The sequence below is a fragment of the Sitophilus oryzae genome, unplaced genomic scaffold, assembly GCF_002938485.1.
Source record: "Sitophilus oryzae breed Bouriz unplaced genomic scaffold, Soryzae_2.0 scaffold_1658_pilon_pilon, whole genome shotgun sequence".
NCBI lineage: Eukaryota > Metazoa > Arthropoda > Insecta > Coleoptera > Curculionidae > Sitophilus > Sitophilus oryzae.
The window spans coordinates 926338-943886 of NW_022146345.1; the positions used below are offsets into that span (position 1 = coordinate 926338).

The 17549-nt window shown below is 32.0% G+C and overlaps 1 protein-coding gene across 3 annotated transcripts in view; it reads right to left on the bottom strand.

The window, feature by feature from the left end:
* The window catches only part of LOC115880775 (nephrin), a 220997-nt gene that overhangs the window by 20896 nt on the left and 182552 nt on the right, over positions 1–17549 (bottom strand). For all 3 annotated transcript variants that reach the window (XM_030898060.1, XM_030898058.1, XM_030898059.1), the window contains exons 4-11: positions 11446–11598; positions 4369–4628; positions 1224–1449; positions 1057–1169; positions 818–1004; positions 620–756; positions 409–562; positions 48–350 (exon numbers count right to left, since the gene is read on the bottom strand). In XM_030898060.1, the coding sequence (XP_030753920.1) occupies positions 48–350; positions 409–562; positions 620–756; positions 818–1004; positions 1057–1169; positions 1224–1449; positions 4369–4628; positions 11446–11598 (1533 nt within the window). The remainder of the gene's footprint in view (positions 1–47; positions 351–408; positions 563–619; positions 757–817; positions 1005–1056; positions 1170–1223; positions 1450–4368; positions 4629–11445; positions 11599–17549) is intronic.

A 17549-nucleotide genomic window follows, 5' to 3' on the forward strand; every position in this document is an offset into this window, starting at 1 on the left:
TTTATGTATTACTCAAAAAAACTTACAAACAACTCAAAAAAACTTACATAAGACTTGCAGTGTTATGGAATCGTGGGTACTCCTTTGTAAGGCCTCGTTTTGAGCTTGACAGGCATACTGAATGCCATTCATGTCTTCGGTTACGTTAACCTTAATTTCGATGGATGATACAGTTCCTCCATGAAGGCCAGGTTTTGAAGTATTTTGTACTCCTTGAACAGGAATTCCTTCTCTCCACCATGACAATTTAGCTGGTGGATTGCTAGAGCTGGCGTCACATATGAGAGTGGCTTCTTCGTTGGGTCTTAGTTCTGCAGGCTCTTGCCGAATTCTGACATGTTCTGGTGGATCTAAAAGTAAATATTGTTTAATATCTCAGTTCATGTAGTGAAATACTATATTTCGTACAATAAACACTCATTGTGATTGTTTCAAATAATGGAATTTCAGTAGCAGAGTTAGCTGCTTCACATCTGTATCGAGCTTCGTTGTCAGTGACGTTTGTAAGTATCGTTATTTCTGCCGTTACTGACTTGTCTGTAGTTTTAACAGGAGAGTGTATCTAAAATAAGAAAAATTAGTTCTGTAATTTAGTTAATAATTTTGGAAATGTATGTACCTTCTTGTCATTTTTATACCACGTAAGAGTTGCCAAAGGATTACCACCAGATGATGTACAAGATATTTTTTGAACTTCACCGGCAGTTACGTGAGTTCCTTGTACGTATCCATGAATAAATGGCTGACTAGGTGGATCTAGTATAAATATTAGATATTAGATAGTGACATATTTCAAACCCTTTATAAACAAACTTACATAAAACATTAATTGTATGTGTCGACACTACATTTTCAGTCAGTTGCATGTTGAGTCCGTGACAAATAACTACTAAACTTCTCCTGTTTGGTTCTACAACAGCAGTAATGTTTGAGGTAGTAATCCAGCCGCCTTCTGGCGAAACTACTGTTCTGGACGTGGCATTGCGAACTTGTCTACCAGCAACCTAAAGTAAAAGTTTTATAATTTCTAATTATTAAGCCCATATTGAAGATTACCATCCATTTAATTTCCGCTGGTGGGTTTGAGTTTGCTGTTGTACATGTCAGTGGTACTGGATCACCGACTCTAGCTTCTGTAGGACCAGAGATTGTGACATGGGACGGAGAAACTAAAATACAAAAAAATAAACTACTTTTGCAAGGATATAAAATAAACATCTTACATAAAACGGTCATATCAATCTCTGCTTTTAACGGACTCTTCGACATTATATTGCTGGCTTCGCATTTGTATCTGGCTTTATTGTCACTAGCATCCGCAGTAAAAGTGTAAACGTTTTCTGACACTCGGCCAGCAGTTCGGTAAGCCATTCTAATTTGTTCTCCATTTTTGTACCAAATTAGTTGAGCTGGAGGATTTCCTCCACGACTTCTACATACTAATTCCACCTGAAAAGGAAATATAATTATAATATAGGTACCGTGCAGCTTTTTTATTGATATATACGCGTATGGGGTTAAAGCTATTTAGCTCATATTCTCATTTATTAGCACTATTAATTAGGGAGGGGTGGTCTGAATTGCATTCGGGAAACTTCGCAGTATATTCTGCAGATAAAAATATGTAAAAAAGTTTCTGTAAATTTATGTTCTAAAATTCTTTGTTTCGGAAATAGAAGGTGCTGAATTTCCTTTTTTATTTCGATTTTTTTCAAAACAATTTCTGAACTAATTGACATTAGTTGAACATTTGGATGAAAATTGGTGTCTGGGTGTTTTTTGACATGAGAAATTTGGATCTACATGTCTATACGATTCCTACTTATAGAGGGCACCACCGACATATTTTTTAACTGGTTTAAAGAGTAATAACTTTTCGTCTGTACCTGTATAAAACCACTGATTAAAAAAATATATTTCTGATATTTCTTTACGTAAAAAAGTTCTCTTGATAAAAATCCCTACAACTAAACGTTCTCAAAATATTTGGAATAAAAATTATCAATAAATATCATCACTGACAAAAATAAACATGTTCTCTCTGGATAGTTATTTGATTGGATTGATAAATTTGAGAACTCTTTATTTTTCTTAAATTAATCATTATTTTTCCTAGAAAAATTATTATGAAACTTTGTTTCTGTTCGAACTTTGGCACAAAAACATTTCAAATTTATGAATTCAGTTTGATAACTATTTTGTCATCATGTTTAATTTTTGCCAATGATAAGGTGTATTGATTATTTCGATACCAAATATCTGGAGAACAGTTACTCGTAGCTTTTAAGCCTAGACTAGCCTAGAGACTTCTTTTACGTAAAAAATGGCGGTAATATATATTTTTTCACTCAGTAGTTAAAGTTATTACTCTTCAAACCAACAGTTAAAAATATATATGTTGCACCCCATCGTTCCTCGTTATAACATCTCAGAATAAATTAAAAGAAGATTAATTAATTGTATTTTAAGTGCCTTCTATTTTTCTTCTTGCCAATATGGACTTCCCTACCTTAGAAAAAGTAAAAAAATCAGAGATCACTCTTGGATTCTATAAAGTGCTGTTTACTTTTACCTTATTTATTTATTCAATCTTTAATTCAAAACAATACTCCAACGAATAGCTTCAACAAAAAATTATGCAAATCGTTGTCAACCCTTTTAGCTCTTCACTTATGGCACTCTCCCTCTCTTACGAGGACAAAAGTTTAATTTCACCCTTACCGCTATTTTGCATAAAGTTAGTCAACCCTCACGCACGCATCCCATTTATCGCGAATCTATAGTTTCGCTTTATTTTACAACTCTAACTTCGTTTAGGTGTTAGTCGGAGGCAATTTTCGCTCGTATCGCGATCTGATAAGTTTTAAATTAACTAGATAGGATGGCTTCGAACTGAGTAGTAGAGCAAACATTTCAGTATACGTGAAATGGAAACCCTTTAATTTGTTTTAACGACATCACATATGAATAAATACATATTTAACAGATTATTCACCGTTTTAGTTTCACGAAATTCAAAATTCATGTTATATTGATTATACCAGCTGCTTACAAACTACCAGAGCACAGTAATCCTACCAAATAAATAGAACAGCTAAGATCAGGTGATAAGAATTTGGCAAAACGATTTCTCTAAGGGACTACAAAACTTTTGAATGCGGATTGCTTCATGCAAAACAAAATTTAGTTAAATTAAAACTAAAGGTTTGAATGATATAGATCCGGCAGAACTGGAACCTGGATGTACGTTCATGAACGTTGATGTAACCCCGAACCCGACTCATTCAAAATACCAGACTACCCATCTCTAGAACAGAGTAACTCTAATCTCTAGAGTAACTCTAATCTTGGGACAGTGTGAGATTAAGTATGATGTAAAATTTGATAAATGTAAATACATAATTCGATTCTCAATGATATTAACACAGCACAAAATTTTGAAAAAAGTATTTAGGAAAAAAAAACTAATTTAAAAATCGACGAATCAAATCGATCTAACTCTTATCTCTGATAAACTGTTTCTTTAACTCGATATAAAACCTAGAATGGGATTGTATGTAATGCTTTAAATATATTGGAAGGAAATAGCAATATATACGTTAAGATGTATCGGAGTACAAGGATCACAAGAGTATCGAAAAGGTAGATAAAGCCAGAGAAGGTTCATCAATGCTGTTCACTGCTGGCTGCAGTATCCATTTGCGGTTGTGCAAAAGCAAAAATAAAAATGACCACAAAACTCTGAGTGGTCAACATATCTCAATGGTGGATAAATTCACCAAGACAAAGGCAAGCAAAACAGTTCTAAGGAGAACACTGGGCAAATTTTAAGGTAGACTGATTAGAAAAGACAGAAAAACTGCCAAAACTACAATGGTTCTACTAACAGAGCATTGTAAACTCAATAGGCATTTTAAGCTGACGGAATTGACAGACACAATGATGTGTAGACTTTGTCAAACAGAAGAAAAAACGCTTTTATTGTCTCAGTGCTATAGTCTTGTTAATGTGAGGTTCTTTGAACTAGGCAATGATAAGCCATAAGCAAAGAACTGGATGGAAAGTTCAGTCTCCAAATCCTGAAATTTTCTTTAAATTACGAACTGGAGGATGTGACTTAGATATAAGAAGATGTCCTCAAGAAATCTGCAAAGCTCGCAGTAGTATTATAGGATAATAGCTAGTTTAGCAATCTGATTTATCTACGAAACCTAGTACTGCATATTTTCTGTTCATTCACTTACCTATTCACTTTGAAAAAATAAAAAGTTTCTATATCTTAAATAAGCTTTATATTCTTTTATATAGAGCATCTCGGTTAAAACTGATCCAAGCCTCTTCTCACTACCGGTATCTGAAGCAACTTACTGTTTGGCCCCGCTTGATTGTTTCGCCCTCCGTATATCCCTCGATATACGGTAATCCTGGCGGATAGAGAACGCTGAGTTGCACCGTCGCCCTCATGGGAATATCTGGAGATAGAGCCTCGTGCCGGGCTTCGCACGTGTACTCTGCGTAATCGTCTTCGGCGGTCGGTTTTAAGGAGATGCGGGAATGGGTGTCGTAGCGGGTGATTCGTTTATTGTTGTTCTTGCCCGGAATTTCGATGGTCTGATCTTCTCTGTTGGCTGCAAAAGAAAGCAAGGAAAAGGTTATCAAAATCGATGTTGTAGAATGTAATTGTATAATCTGTACCTTGCTAGGTAAGGTACACACATATAGGTCTGGTGCATTTTAAATGATTTTAAAAATACATACTGCAGCACTCTCATACGGCATAAATCACAAGTTTTGGGCTCTGTATTCACGCAGTTCCGGTTACATTTCATGTTGATCGCATTAAATAATGTTAAAATCGCGGCTTTGTGTCGCGAAAATTTCAAATGTTAATAAAATTGCCATAGGTACCCGGTGGTGTAGAGGTACAGCTCTCGTCTACCAATACAAAGGTTGTGGGTTCGAATCCCACACCCGGCATTTCATCAGCCGACTATTTTTAATTAAATAAAAATAGTTTGGGTACCTAGGTCGATTCAGCTTTAAATGAGTACTTGAAATTCACAATCCTGAGGTAATAATAGGCGGTTGAAGCGTAATGCTAGCCACGTTACCTTCCTTGTATACCGAACCGCTCTAACATGGCAAGCTGTACCTTGCCTACTCCCAAGGCGTTAAACGCTATATACGGGAGCTTATTATTATTATATAATAAAATTGCCGTAAAAATGTTACACATAACTAATGTAACACATAAAGGGGGGCATAATTACGCGGTTGTTGGGTGCAATACCATTCAATAATTCATCTCTCCCGAAACAACATTTTGTAGCTTCACAGCTTCCCACACCGATTTGATCAAAAGCAAAAATGGGTTCAAGCAGTTCGACAAAACAAGTGAGTAAACAAAGTGCCCATTACGTATTAAAAAAACTGAATAGGCATATTATATGAGGATAAAATATAATTAATCAATACTAATAATATACTTCTTTTTAATCAACTAGTGCTTAATTTTGTTATGAACGTCTAAAATTGTAATTTTGTGCGTTTAAAAAATTTTGTTAGAGCCCAAATAGCCCCAGTTATGTCCCACTAGCAAAACCGGTACGTAAAACTATGCTTCTTAGCTTTTAATAATAAATTATAATGCCAAGTTAGACCTTCTTAATATACCAGTTTATTACTGCTTTTACTAAAAACCCGCTGCTTACACTATTCTCCGATGGTGGCAGCACCGGCGGAGAATGCACCAAGCCTATAGTAGGTACATTAGTACAGTAGTTTTCCTATTGAAAAAAACAAAAAAAATATTTTAGGATAACGGAAGTTGGTGGCTGAAGCACAACCACCAAGAATAATCACCACTAGTTCAAAAATAGTAGTCTTTTTCTAGGATATACAAATACCATTTTTCTCCGATAAGTATAAACTAACAACGTTTTAAAAATTAAAAACTCCGCACTTTGACTTGTCTCAAAATTAATCGGGAATACATGAAAATCATGAAATAAAAAGATTAAGAAAAAAGTATAATGACTATTTTTTCATTAAAGGCGATTTAAACATTATGAACAGTTCTGTTTGACGTTACTATTGACATATTTGAATTTGATTTGAAATTTTGCAGATCTGTCTTCCTTTTCTGAGATTATTTTTGTTATTTGTGATTCATTTTATATTAGGTTTATTATAATTTTACAAATAGCATTTGTTGAAAACATAAACGAAATCAACAACTTACTGAGCCTACCCCCCATTATATTTTATACGTTTCAAATAAAATGATTTGTCAGTGCAAACCGGAATTTAAGTCGGCCATATTTTTAATACTCCAATGCGTTGAGTTTTTTAATATGCTCCTTCTTTAATCTTGTTATTCAAAGAGCAACAGCTCAACTCCGTCTACGGTTCCCAATAGATCACCCAAGTTAGACGATGCGAGTAGATGGACGGGTGACTCTCTGGAAACTCTGCCTTGCTGTTGTTCAATGGCAAAAGTGTAAAATCTATTGACACGCACCGATAATTCATCGCGGTTCGAGGCCGGATGAGATGAGAACGAGATATGTTAATAAAAGTCTATTTAGACACTGGCCAAGTCGATAAGCCACTGACAATGGTATGTCCGAGAACCTCGGTTCAGATTCCGCATAAAAGAAAGTAGGCCCGGCCAGATTAGTCTTAGCAGGAGATGTTAATTTAACTTTTTACATTTACTTTTACTTTTTATTCAAAAAGTCTAAGTTAGAAATTACATACATATTTATCTTCTCGACTTCTTATCTACATTTTGCCTAGTAACCAACGCATTTTCAAATAATATACAGGAATCAAGTATTTTAGATCTAATAATGCAGAGACATATATACAGGGTGAGTCATAAATAAGTGCAAATATTTTTAGGGTTAGTATATTTCGACCCCAGAAACACGATTAAGAGGTTTCTCTCGCAAAAAAAAATTCTAATTATTTTTAGTTTTTAGTTAAAAAATATAATTTGTTTATTATTATTATATGGCAACATAGGTAGCAAATTAAATTTGCAAAAAAGAAAATCCAGAAAAGATCCAGTGGTTCTCAAAATTTTAGCAAAAAAATATTTTTTTTTGGAAATTTTCAAAGTAAAATTATCTCGGTTATTTTAGAATTATTGGAAAAACGGTAAAGAAAAAATATGTTTATTTTATCGAGACCTACCAGCCCTGAAAATATTATACAGCACTTATTTAAGACCCACCCGGTGAAATATATATTTGAGTCCTATCGGAGAAAAAAAAATGTTTAGAAAACCGTTGACTTCTGAAAAATATAAGGAATATTATAAAGAAAACAGTTAATTTATGACGCATATTTTTATAAATATTTTCATTTTCAATAAAAAATATAAAGGTAAAAGAACTACTAATAAATCCCGTATTATTATAAAACCTAAAGGTAAACATAACTATACCATTAAAAATCTCATCACGCTTTGGCGCCTCGCTCGGTTCGTTTCCAGAAACGATACCTCCGACGTCGAAACTGCCACGCAAATAATTGTAAATGCGGCCTTATTTACCATATTTTTTGTTCGAATGTTTAAGGCTTCTAATAAAAGTCATAAAAGTTGCAGTTCTGCAGTCTGAATACCAAAAGGGTTTCTGTTTTGGAACGTTTACCTCGAGTTTTCTGGAAATGTTGGTTTGTTTTGTGGGCGTGCATGTACTGGAATTGCACTTAGATATATATTTTAAAGAAATGCATAGTTAATAGAATGGTGTATAAGACATTAACTTTGGAAATACTCGAAAAAGCAATACTCGGCAGTGATTTAGCTTATACAGTACTTTTAAATATAATTTTCGTTGGCTTTTATTGATTTATTGCATCAACTAAAGTAGTTTCTTAATATTTAAAAGCATAGTATTATCAATAAAAGAAGAGATGCCATGTTTTAAATTTATAAATACATAGAAAATACACTTTTTTACTTTGCTGTAAAAAGTGAAGCTAGTTTTAATTGAATGTAGTCCTACAGGGTTCTAAATAAACGATAATGTCTGGAAAAGTTCAGTTATTGCACCCAACAACCACGTAATTACGCCCTCCTTTACGTGTTAACATTTTATTAACATTTAAAAATGTCACAACACAAAGCGATGTCCAATTCGGTTTTTTTTTTCACTTAATTTTTACTACTCGAAACAACTTTACATTACACAAAAATCGTACTTGAGCATTTTATAGTTTCAATAACTGCACTATTAAAAACCAAAATACTTAAATATAACAAAGCCACGATTTTAATATAATTTCAATGTGATCAACATCGGAATTACATCAAATACAGAACCGAAAACTTCTGATTTCTGCCGTATCGAACGCTACGGTACGAATTTTTAAAATCATCTGAGGTGCACCAAGCCTATACAGGGTGGTCCGAATTGTATTCCGGAAACTTCGGCAGCATATTCTGCAGATAAAAATAAGTAAAAAAGTTCGTATAAATGTATGTCCTAAAATGCTTAGTTTCGGAGATACAGGGTGTAGAAATTTCATTTTTATTTCGATTGTTTCGAAATAATTTCTGAAGTAACGTCAATATTTGGATGAAAATTGCTGTCTGGGAGTTTTTTGATATGAGAAATTTGATTTTGACGTCAATATGACTCCTACTAGTAGAGGGCGCCACCTACATATTTTTTAAATGGTTTGAAGAGTAATAACTTTTTGTCCGTATCTGTATAAAACTCCTGAGTAAAAAAATATACATTTACGACGTTTTCTACGTGAAAAGGGTCTCTTGGTAAAAATCGCTACGAGTAATGGTTTTCGAGATATTTGAAATCGAACTTATCAATACCTGTCATCATTGTCATAAATTAAACATGTCGACTAAATAGTTATTGGATTGAAATTATAAATTTGAAATGTTCTTGTGTTAAAAGTTCAACAGAAACTGTTTTATCATCATTTTTTGCAGAAAAAATTATGATTAATTAAAAAAAAATAAAAATTTCCCAAATTTATTATTTCAGCGAAAAGCTATCAATTCAACGTGTTTATTTTTCGTCAATAATGACATGTATTGACTATTTCCATTCTAAATATCTTAAGAACGGTTGCTCGTAGCGATTTTTACAAAGAGATATTTTTTATGTAAAAAGTGTTGGAAATATGTATTTTTTCGCTCGGTAGTTTTATACAGGTACGAATAAAAAGTTATTACGCTTCAAAACAGTTAAAACACATGTAGGTGGCGCCCTCTACCCGTAGGAGTCATGTTGACATCAAAATCAAATTTCTCATGTCAAAAAACTCCTAAACACCAATTTTCATCCAAATATTGACGTTACTTCAAAAATTATTTGGAAAAAATCGAAATAAAAATGAAAATTCTACACCCTGTATCTCTGAAACTAAGCACTTTAGGACCTACATTTATACGAACTTTTTTACTTATTTTTATCTGCAGAATATGCTGCCGAAGTTTCCGGAATACAATTCGGACCACCCTGTATAGTATTTCTAATCATATGATAATTCATTTTTTTAGCAAACCATAGAAATAAATTCTGTAATAATGATTTGAAATAATTCTGAAACTTTATCTTCTTTTTGTTAAAATTGTTCTTTTTTATTAAAAAAGTATCGAAAGGCTGATTTCCGTTTGAATTTTACCAAAAACAACTTATTTAATTTTTAGATTTTTGTGTCAAACATCCACCACCTTTTTTCAGAATTACACATTATATTGGGTTAAGTGCTAGTGATTTTTAAGCCACATTTCGCTTATTTAATTTTATTAAATAAAGTTATTATTATAATTATTATATATTATATATGTATGTATATGATAATCCCTCTATTTGGAAGACGGTATCTAAAAACGTAACAGTAGTTTCCTAATATGAAAAACATGTATTCTGTAAATAGCTCAAATCATATATAATTAATAATTAATCATACGTAAGGTTATTATTACAACAACTCAAAACTGTTGATGAATTCTCGCTTTCAGTAATATTGAAAGGTTGATTTACGATGTTTAAACAAGCGGAATTTTATTTTTTAGCACAAATTCTATTTTAAATGCATATTAATCAAAAAAAGTGATACCCAATTTTTGAACAACCTTTGATATAAAATTCTTTATATACTTTTTAAACAATGGCTAAAATATCCTTTTTAGAGTTATATTGTTGTCCAATTTAATAATACCTTTAATCCCCTAGACATTTGCTAGTCAATCTATGATAGTAAATGAAAACTATTAATTTTTTTATTTTAAAAATTTTGCTTAAGAGAAAAAACTTTCTTATTGACATTTGCTTGTTAACAACAAAATGTTTAAAATAAACAAAAATTCTTTTGTAAATGAGACGATTCGAGGACACACTGTATATGCATTAATGAAGCATTAATCTGTCAAGCCTAAATATATTTGAAAAATTATTTGACTGAGTTTATAAAATTAATTTGACCTGTTATTAATCGATTATATTAAGTTTATCTTCGTTAATACTAAAACGTTGTATGTCTAATATAGCTATTATGCGTTGTTATAATACTGCTTATTTTAGTTTATTTGCCTATTGCCTAATGGGCAAATTCGTCTCGCAAAAGGCTGATTTGATTTCCCCTTGGGTCTCAAGTACTGTACGGTGGAGCCCCAACTCGTTCTGCGGCCAACGAAGGCATATTCAAGAAGGTGTGAAACTGAAAGCGAGTGTTCCCAGATTAAAATGTGTAATATTTATAATACGTTTTATTGACGAAAATATCTTTGTATGCGGAAAAATCCGCGTTTATGTATTGATAATTTAATCGTGTTAAACATAGAATAAACAAAAATAAAAATCTTTTTATAGGTACTGAATATTTCGTATGATCAAAAAAAGTCGTTTAGTTGGCTTGGAAATGACGACTATTGACATTTATTATAATATTTGACAAACGAAATAACAGCGATCTTCATTTCCAAGCCAACTCTAACGTCTTTGTTTAATTAATTATATAATCTTATATTAAATTTTTTAATGACAGAAAATCCGTATTATTAACCTACTGTACCCAAAAACACTGTCTCCGACAACCATCATAGCTGTCGACTGAAAGCAGAACTACGGCACAGTATTCTTTATCTGCTGCGCTGTAGACGACTATCAGCACGCAGAGCTAAACTAATTCTCGGAGAAGTTGACTAGCAGCGACGGTATCTTCAGCTATATCCCGGACAGGTTTTGTGCCACGAAATCGCCCATAAGGTTGCACATTTTCTTATTTCTTCAATCAACGATATTTCATATTTTGTCAGTAGTTTATTACTTAATATAATTTAAAACTTGAGGCCGTAGAAATGTCGTTTTAATGTTCTTAACTATGTAATTTACAAGTATGTACTACTAGACACAAAAAAAACATGTAAACCTATCTCTAGTCTCAAATTTATTACTATGTACTTACGTATATTTATCTCCACATTTCCTCTGTACCACACGATCTTCGCAGCCGGCTTGGCGTTCCTCACCCGACACTCCAAATGAAACTCCTGGTTCTCCTTTATTTCGATTTTGGAATTGTGACGATGGTCGAGGATTTCCACCGAGGACGGAGGAGCTGAAACGGAAAAATTCACGTCAGAACGATTATTTGGGCGGGGATTTTTTCGCCCGGAAACGCACACAGAAAAAAGGCGTATTTATTTTGTCGGAAAGAATATTTGTCAACGGAGAAAAAATATCTCCAACGGTCCTAAGTCATTTACGGGTTTCTAATTGAATTAGTTGTTTGTGAGAAAAAGAGTAAGCCTAAAATATAATGCCTTTGGCTCGGGAAAAATTTAATGTAGACCAAATACGGAAAACAGTGTCTTAGAGAGGGTAAAGTTGTTTTAATTTTCTGTAAAATGTTAACAGATATTTTTGTGGTATATGTGGTACAACCTACGTAAACCGTAGATGAAGCTAAAAGCAAGGCAGTGTTCTATATAAAATATACATAGTATACCGAAGCGTAAAAAGACCTTTTATCAGACGCAATAAGTCCATCAGATCAGTCTTACGCTTCTGTATATTATGTATATGTTATATGTATAGAACCCTACCTTGCTGTAAGCTCCATCTACGGTTACGTAGGTGAAGCAGGCTTGAATTCCCAGCAGGCCGCTTGTTATATTTAGATAGGTGCGGCTGCCGCTAGATGTCGAAAGCATCTAGCTCTCGCCATTGTAGTAGTACATTTAGTACTCAGATACGATTTCTGTAGTTTTTTTCCGGTCGTTTCCTTCGGTCTCATGAACTTAATGCAGAAGTTGGCATACCTGTAGGGGTTAAGGCATTTTCTATGCTTTTCTATATGTATATAGTACATAAATATAATTAAAGAAATAAAAGATATAAGAGAAAAATATAATTTCATTATATTATCGTTTGCAATATTGTCGGAGATACACTTAACCACAATATTTTTATAGCGTTTAGAACATTACCTATCACGGTGATGAATAAATAATTCCGCAGTAAACAAACTGTTCCCAAAAAGAGCAAAGAATTACAAACCCAGGAAACGCTACAACGAAAGGAAATAAATTATTCCATACAACCAATCTCCGTTCTCTAATTACAAAACATTAAATTCTGCTCAAAGAGAAAGAGGAAAAAAATGAGCAGCTTTGCGTCGGAAACCGCAACGAGCTCTATCGAAACGGGCTGCTCTATATTTACGGCCAAAACTACTAAAAGGATTTAATTCCAGAAATGAAATTTTGCATCTGCACGGTTTTTCTCCCTTTTTAGTAGAATTAAAGTTAGAAAGATTGAAACGTATTAGCGCATTTGGTTCGGTTCATTTTTAACGGAATTAGTTAACAGTATATTTTGCTGGGGTGTTTAAATCCGATATTTTTCATATTACTTAAAAACTTACCTTTTACAATTTTGTGATATTCGATTTTCCAGTATATACTAATTTGTTAAATTCTGTTATAAAATGTGCATCATGTCTCTATCAGTTATGATATTTTCTTTTTTCATACATTAAAAATATTCCTAGGACGATAGTTCTGTGGTCGAACCACTGCTGATAATATGTGTATTTTACATAAATGCAATAAACAGTTGTTGTCAAGCGACTGTTACCTAGTGTTTATCGTGCGTTCAGCTTACCGTGCTTAAGCTATACAAGGTGTCCCAGAAATAAGTGCAAGTATTTTAACTGGTAGTATAGTTCAACCTCAGAAACACGCTTATGCGGTTTTTTCGCGAACATTTTTTTTGATATTTCGGAATTTTTGGAAAAAAATTTTTGGAATTTTTTTTAGTTTTTATTTAAAAACATAATTTCTTGATAATATGGCAACATAGGTAGTAGTATTAGTATTTTAATAAAGCACGCTTTTAGATGTTTCAAAAAACTTTTAATAAGAGTAACTTTAACTCAACATATATGTTTCGGCTTGTTAGGCCTTTTTCAAGAGTTTTTAAGAACTAATCGTCTAACTACACTGTAACTATATATATTTACTATGGGGGTGGGTTCAGAGAGTTTACAATAGGGGTAATAAAAAATGTGTTTAGAAATCCTTGTTGGTCGTTAACATTATTTTCGTTTTTAACAGATTTTAGTATTTCTAACTGTTCAATGTAATTTAAGCGTCTACCTTTTGTTTCTCTGTGTAGTAACTTAATTGAGTTTTCATTAATTTTGTGATTATTTACTATACAATGAGTTGCAAGACCAGAACTATGCTGGAGATTATTAATAGACTTTACATGTTCTTTAATCCTTATATCTAAATTTCTACCTGTTTGGCCTATGTACACGGCATCACAATCATTGCAATCCACCCTATATACACCCGACTTATTTTTGACATTAGTTTTGTCTTTATTATTTAATAAAATTTGACCTAAATTTCTTTTATTTATGTTAATAGTTTTACATCCTATTTTATTGAGATTATTTGATATTTTGTTAGTTAAATTAGGAATGTAGTTTAAAAGTCGATAATTGTTATTGTCTTTAGAATTAGCGGAATAAAAATTTTTCATTAATATTTTCTTTTGTTTTTTCTTTAGCATATTATCAATAAGGGAACACTTATATCCATTGTTGATGGCGATTTGTTTAATAATATTTAACTCTTTTTTAAAATTCTCTGGGCTCAGTGGAAACATTACTAATCTATGAATTAAACTATGAAAGCAAACCCAAATCAAACCCATCTTTCTGTTACCGATGGGTTCCCCAATTTCACCGTTATTCGCAGAAATATTTATGGCAGATTTTGAAAAGAAGCTATTTAAAAACAAGAGTAGTTTAATATCAAAAATAAATTATTGGGCAAGATATGTAGATGACATTTTTTGTATTTGGTCAGACACCGAGAGAAATTTAAACAGTTTTTTAACATTATTAAATTCAATTAACCCGAGAATACAATTTACTATTGAAAAAGGTATTAACACCATCAATTTTCTTGATGTTACAATTATAAAACAGTCTAATAGATTACAATTTGATATTTACAGAAAACCCACTACCACAGACACTGTAATACATAGTCAATCACACCAATCCTGGCAAATCAAAATGTCACCCTTTCATAGTTTAATTCATAGATTAGTAATGTTTCCACTGAGCCCAGAGAATTTTAAAAAAGAGTTAAATATTATTAAACAAATCGCCATCAACAATGGATATAAGTGTTCCCTTATTGATAATATGCTAAAGAAAAATCAAAAGAAAATATTAATAAAAAATTTTTATTCCGCTAATTCTAAAGACAATAACAATTATCGACTTTTAAACTACATTCCTAATTTAACTAACAAAATATCAAATAATCTCAATAAAATAGGATGTAAAACTATTAACATAAATAAAAGAAATTTAGGTCAAATTTTATTAAATAATAAAGACAAAACTAATGTCAAAAATAAGTCGGGTGTATATAGGGTGGATTGCAATGATTGTGATGCCGTGTACATAGGCCAAACAGGTAGAAATTTAGATATAAGGATTAAAGAACATGTAAAGTCTATTAATAATCTCCAGCATAGTTCTGGTCTTGCAACTCATTGTATAGTAAATAATCACAAAATTAATGAAAACTCAATTAAGTTACTACACAGAGAAACAAAAGGTAGACGCTTAAATTACATTGAACAGTTAGAAATACTAAAATCTGTTAAAAACGAAAATAATGTTAACGACCAACAAGGATTTCTAAACACATTTTTATTACCCCTATTGTAAACTCTCTGAACCCACCCCCATAGTAAATATATATAGTTACAGTGTAGTTAGACGATTAGTTCTTAAAAAACTCTTGAAAAAGGCCTAACAAGCCGAAACATATATGTTGAGTTAAAGTTACTCTTATTAAAAGTTTTTTGAAACATCTAAAAGCGTGCTTTATTAAAATACTAATATTTCAACGATGTTTCACAAGGAACCAACCACAGCTTCAGTACAATTTATAGGTAGTAGATTAAATTTACAAAAAAAAATCCAGAAAGGATCCAGTGGTTCTCAAAATTTGGCCAAAAATCATTTTTTTTTTGAAATTTTCAAAGTAAAATAACTCCGTTATTTTGGACTGAAAAACGTTAAAGAGAAAATATATTTGTTTTATCGAGATCTACCACCCCTCAAAATACTTGTACTGTTTTCGGGGACACCCTGTATAGGCTTTCTCCGCCGGTGCTGCCACCATCGGAGAATATCGTAAATATTATATAATATAATAATATACGAAAAACGTATTATACAATTATTTTAAAAGTGTTGGGAAATATAAATATGTGAAAATTCGAAAAATAAAAACAAAAAAGTAAATATATAATAAATATTTGATATCTTGAGAACGTCTAACTTGTATTATAATTTATTATTCAAGCTAATAAAACTTCTTAGATGACTTCAATTACGGTAACTACCATAGTTCTATGCACCGATTTTTAACACTTGTTTCGTCGAGCTGCTTGAATCCATGTTTGCTTTTGATTAAATCGGTGTGAGAAGCTGCGAAACTATAAAATGTTGTTTCGGGAGAGTTGAATATCCGGAAACTTGAGTTATTTAATGTTATTTTACCCAACAACCACTTAATTGCGCCCTCCTTTACGTGTTAACATTTTTAGACAATTTTATTAACATTTGAAACCGTCGCAACACAGAGCGAAGCTATCCGAAACAGCGTTACATCACACAAATCTGAGTGTTTTATAGTTTCAATAACTGTACTATTAAAAACTAAAACACTTAAATATTATGACAAAGCCATGATCTTAATATTATTTCAATACAATCAATATCGAAACTGCGTGAAATACAGAGCCGAAAAATTCCGATTTCTGCCGTGTCGAGCGCTTAGGTCGGAATTTTTAAAATTAACTGAAATGCACGAAGCTTATTCCGCATGCTCTATATACCGCTATTGGAATATATTTCGATATATATAAAATTGCCATAAGAATATTAATTCCTACTTACATCATCGTATCATAATATATTAGTACCAATCCTCATATCTTTACAAGAAAATACACAATATGTTTATTTCGCTTATTTATTCAGTAATAAAAATAAAATAAGATAAACTACTAATTTAATCAAGGCGAAATTATTGTTGTTTGGAAACTCCGAACAAAAGTTGGATTACGACGATAATAAAGTTGATACATAAAATACAGGAATTAAATAATTTTTATAGGTTTTATTTATTTATTACTTTCTGTTATTTATATAGAACAGCAAAATTAATAAAAGTTTATATAAAAGTGTAATTAGAAAAGGAATAAAATACTCAATTACAACCAAAACAAAAAAAAAACAAAGAAGGAAGAATTACAATGTAAAACTTTAGAATTTTCCAAGGAGACCTATTTCCATTAACTGGAAGCTTTCCAGTTGAAAATTCAATTGACTTAATGAAACATTCACACACACATACACATAGGTTTAATTAAAACAGCAGCGTCTCGAACAAAAATAATAATTACCGGAAACAAATATTCATTACCGTTTTCTTGGCGTCTGACACGGAAGGAAAATTGGTCCACAGCTAATTGGGCTCAGCTCTATACGACTGCCAGTAACTATTTGCCCCGAGACGTTTATTGAGATTGTCGCAGATATACCGTTAGTTTAATTGAATATTTAAACTTTACGGCTTTTTTACGGGCCGAATTAATTTTAGTCCAGACATCGGCTGCAAGCTTATTTTGTTGGAGCTGACTTTTCTTATTAGCTATGGTATTTATAAAATGAAACAGGATAAATCTCTTTTATTCGAATTTAATAGTTCGATTTTATTACTCGTAAAACTGTTTCTGTTGTTTAGATTTTGCTCTAAGTATCTTTTAATCTCACCGAGACTCAGTCAGTTTTTAGTAGGTATATTACTTGTGTTGTTTTATACAACGTATACCTATTGCAATTAAGTATTTGGTTAAAAATGTTTTTACTGAGTTTTTTTCTCTTTAGAAATCTTTGTACAGGGTGTCCCATTTTTGTATGATATATAGGGTTTCTCTCATTCTTAAGTAGAGATACAAAGATGCGGT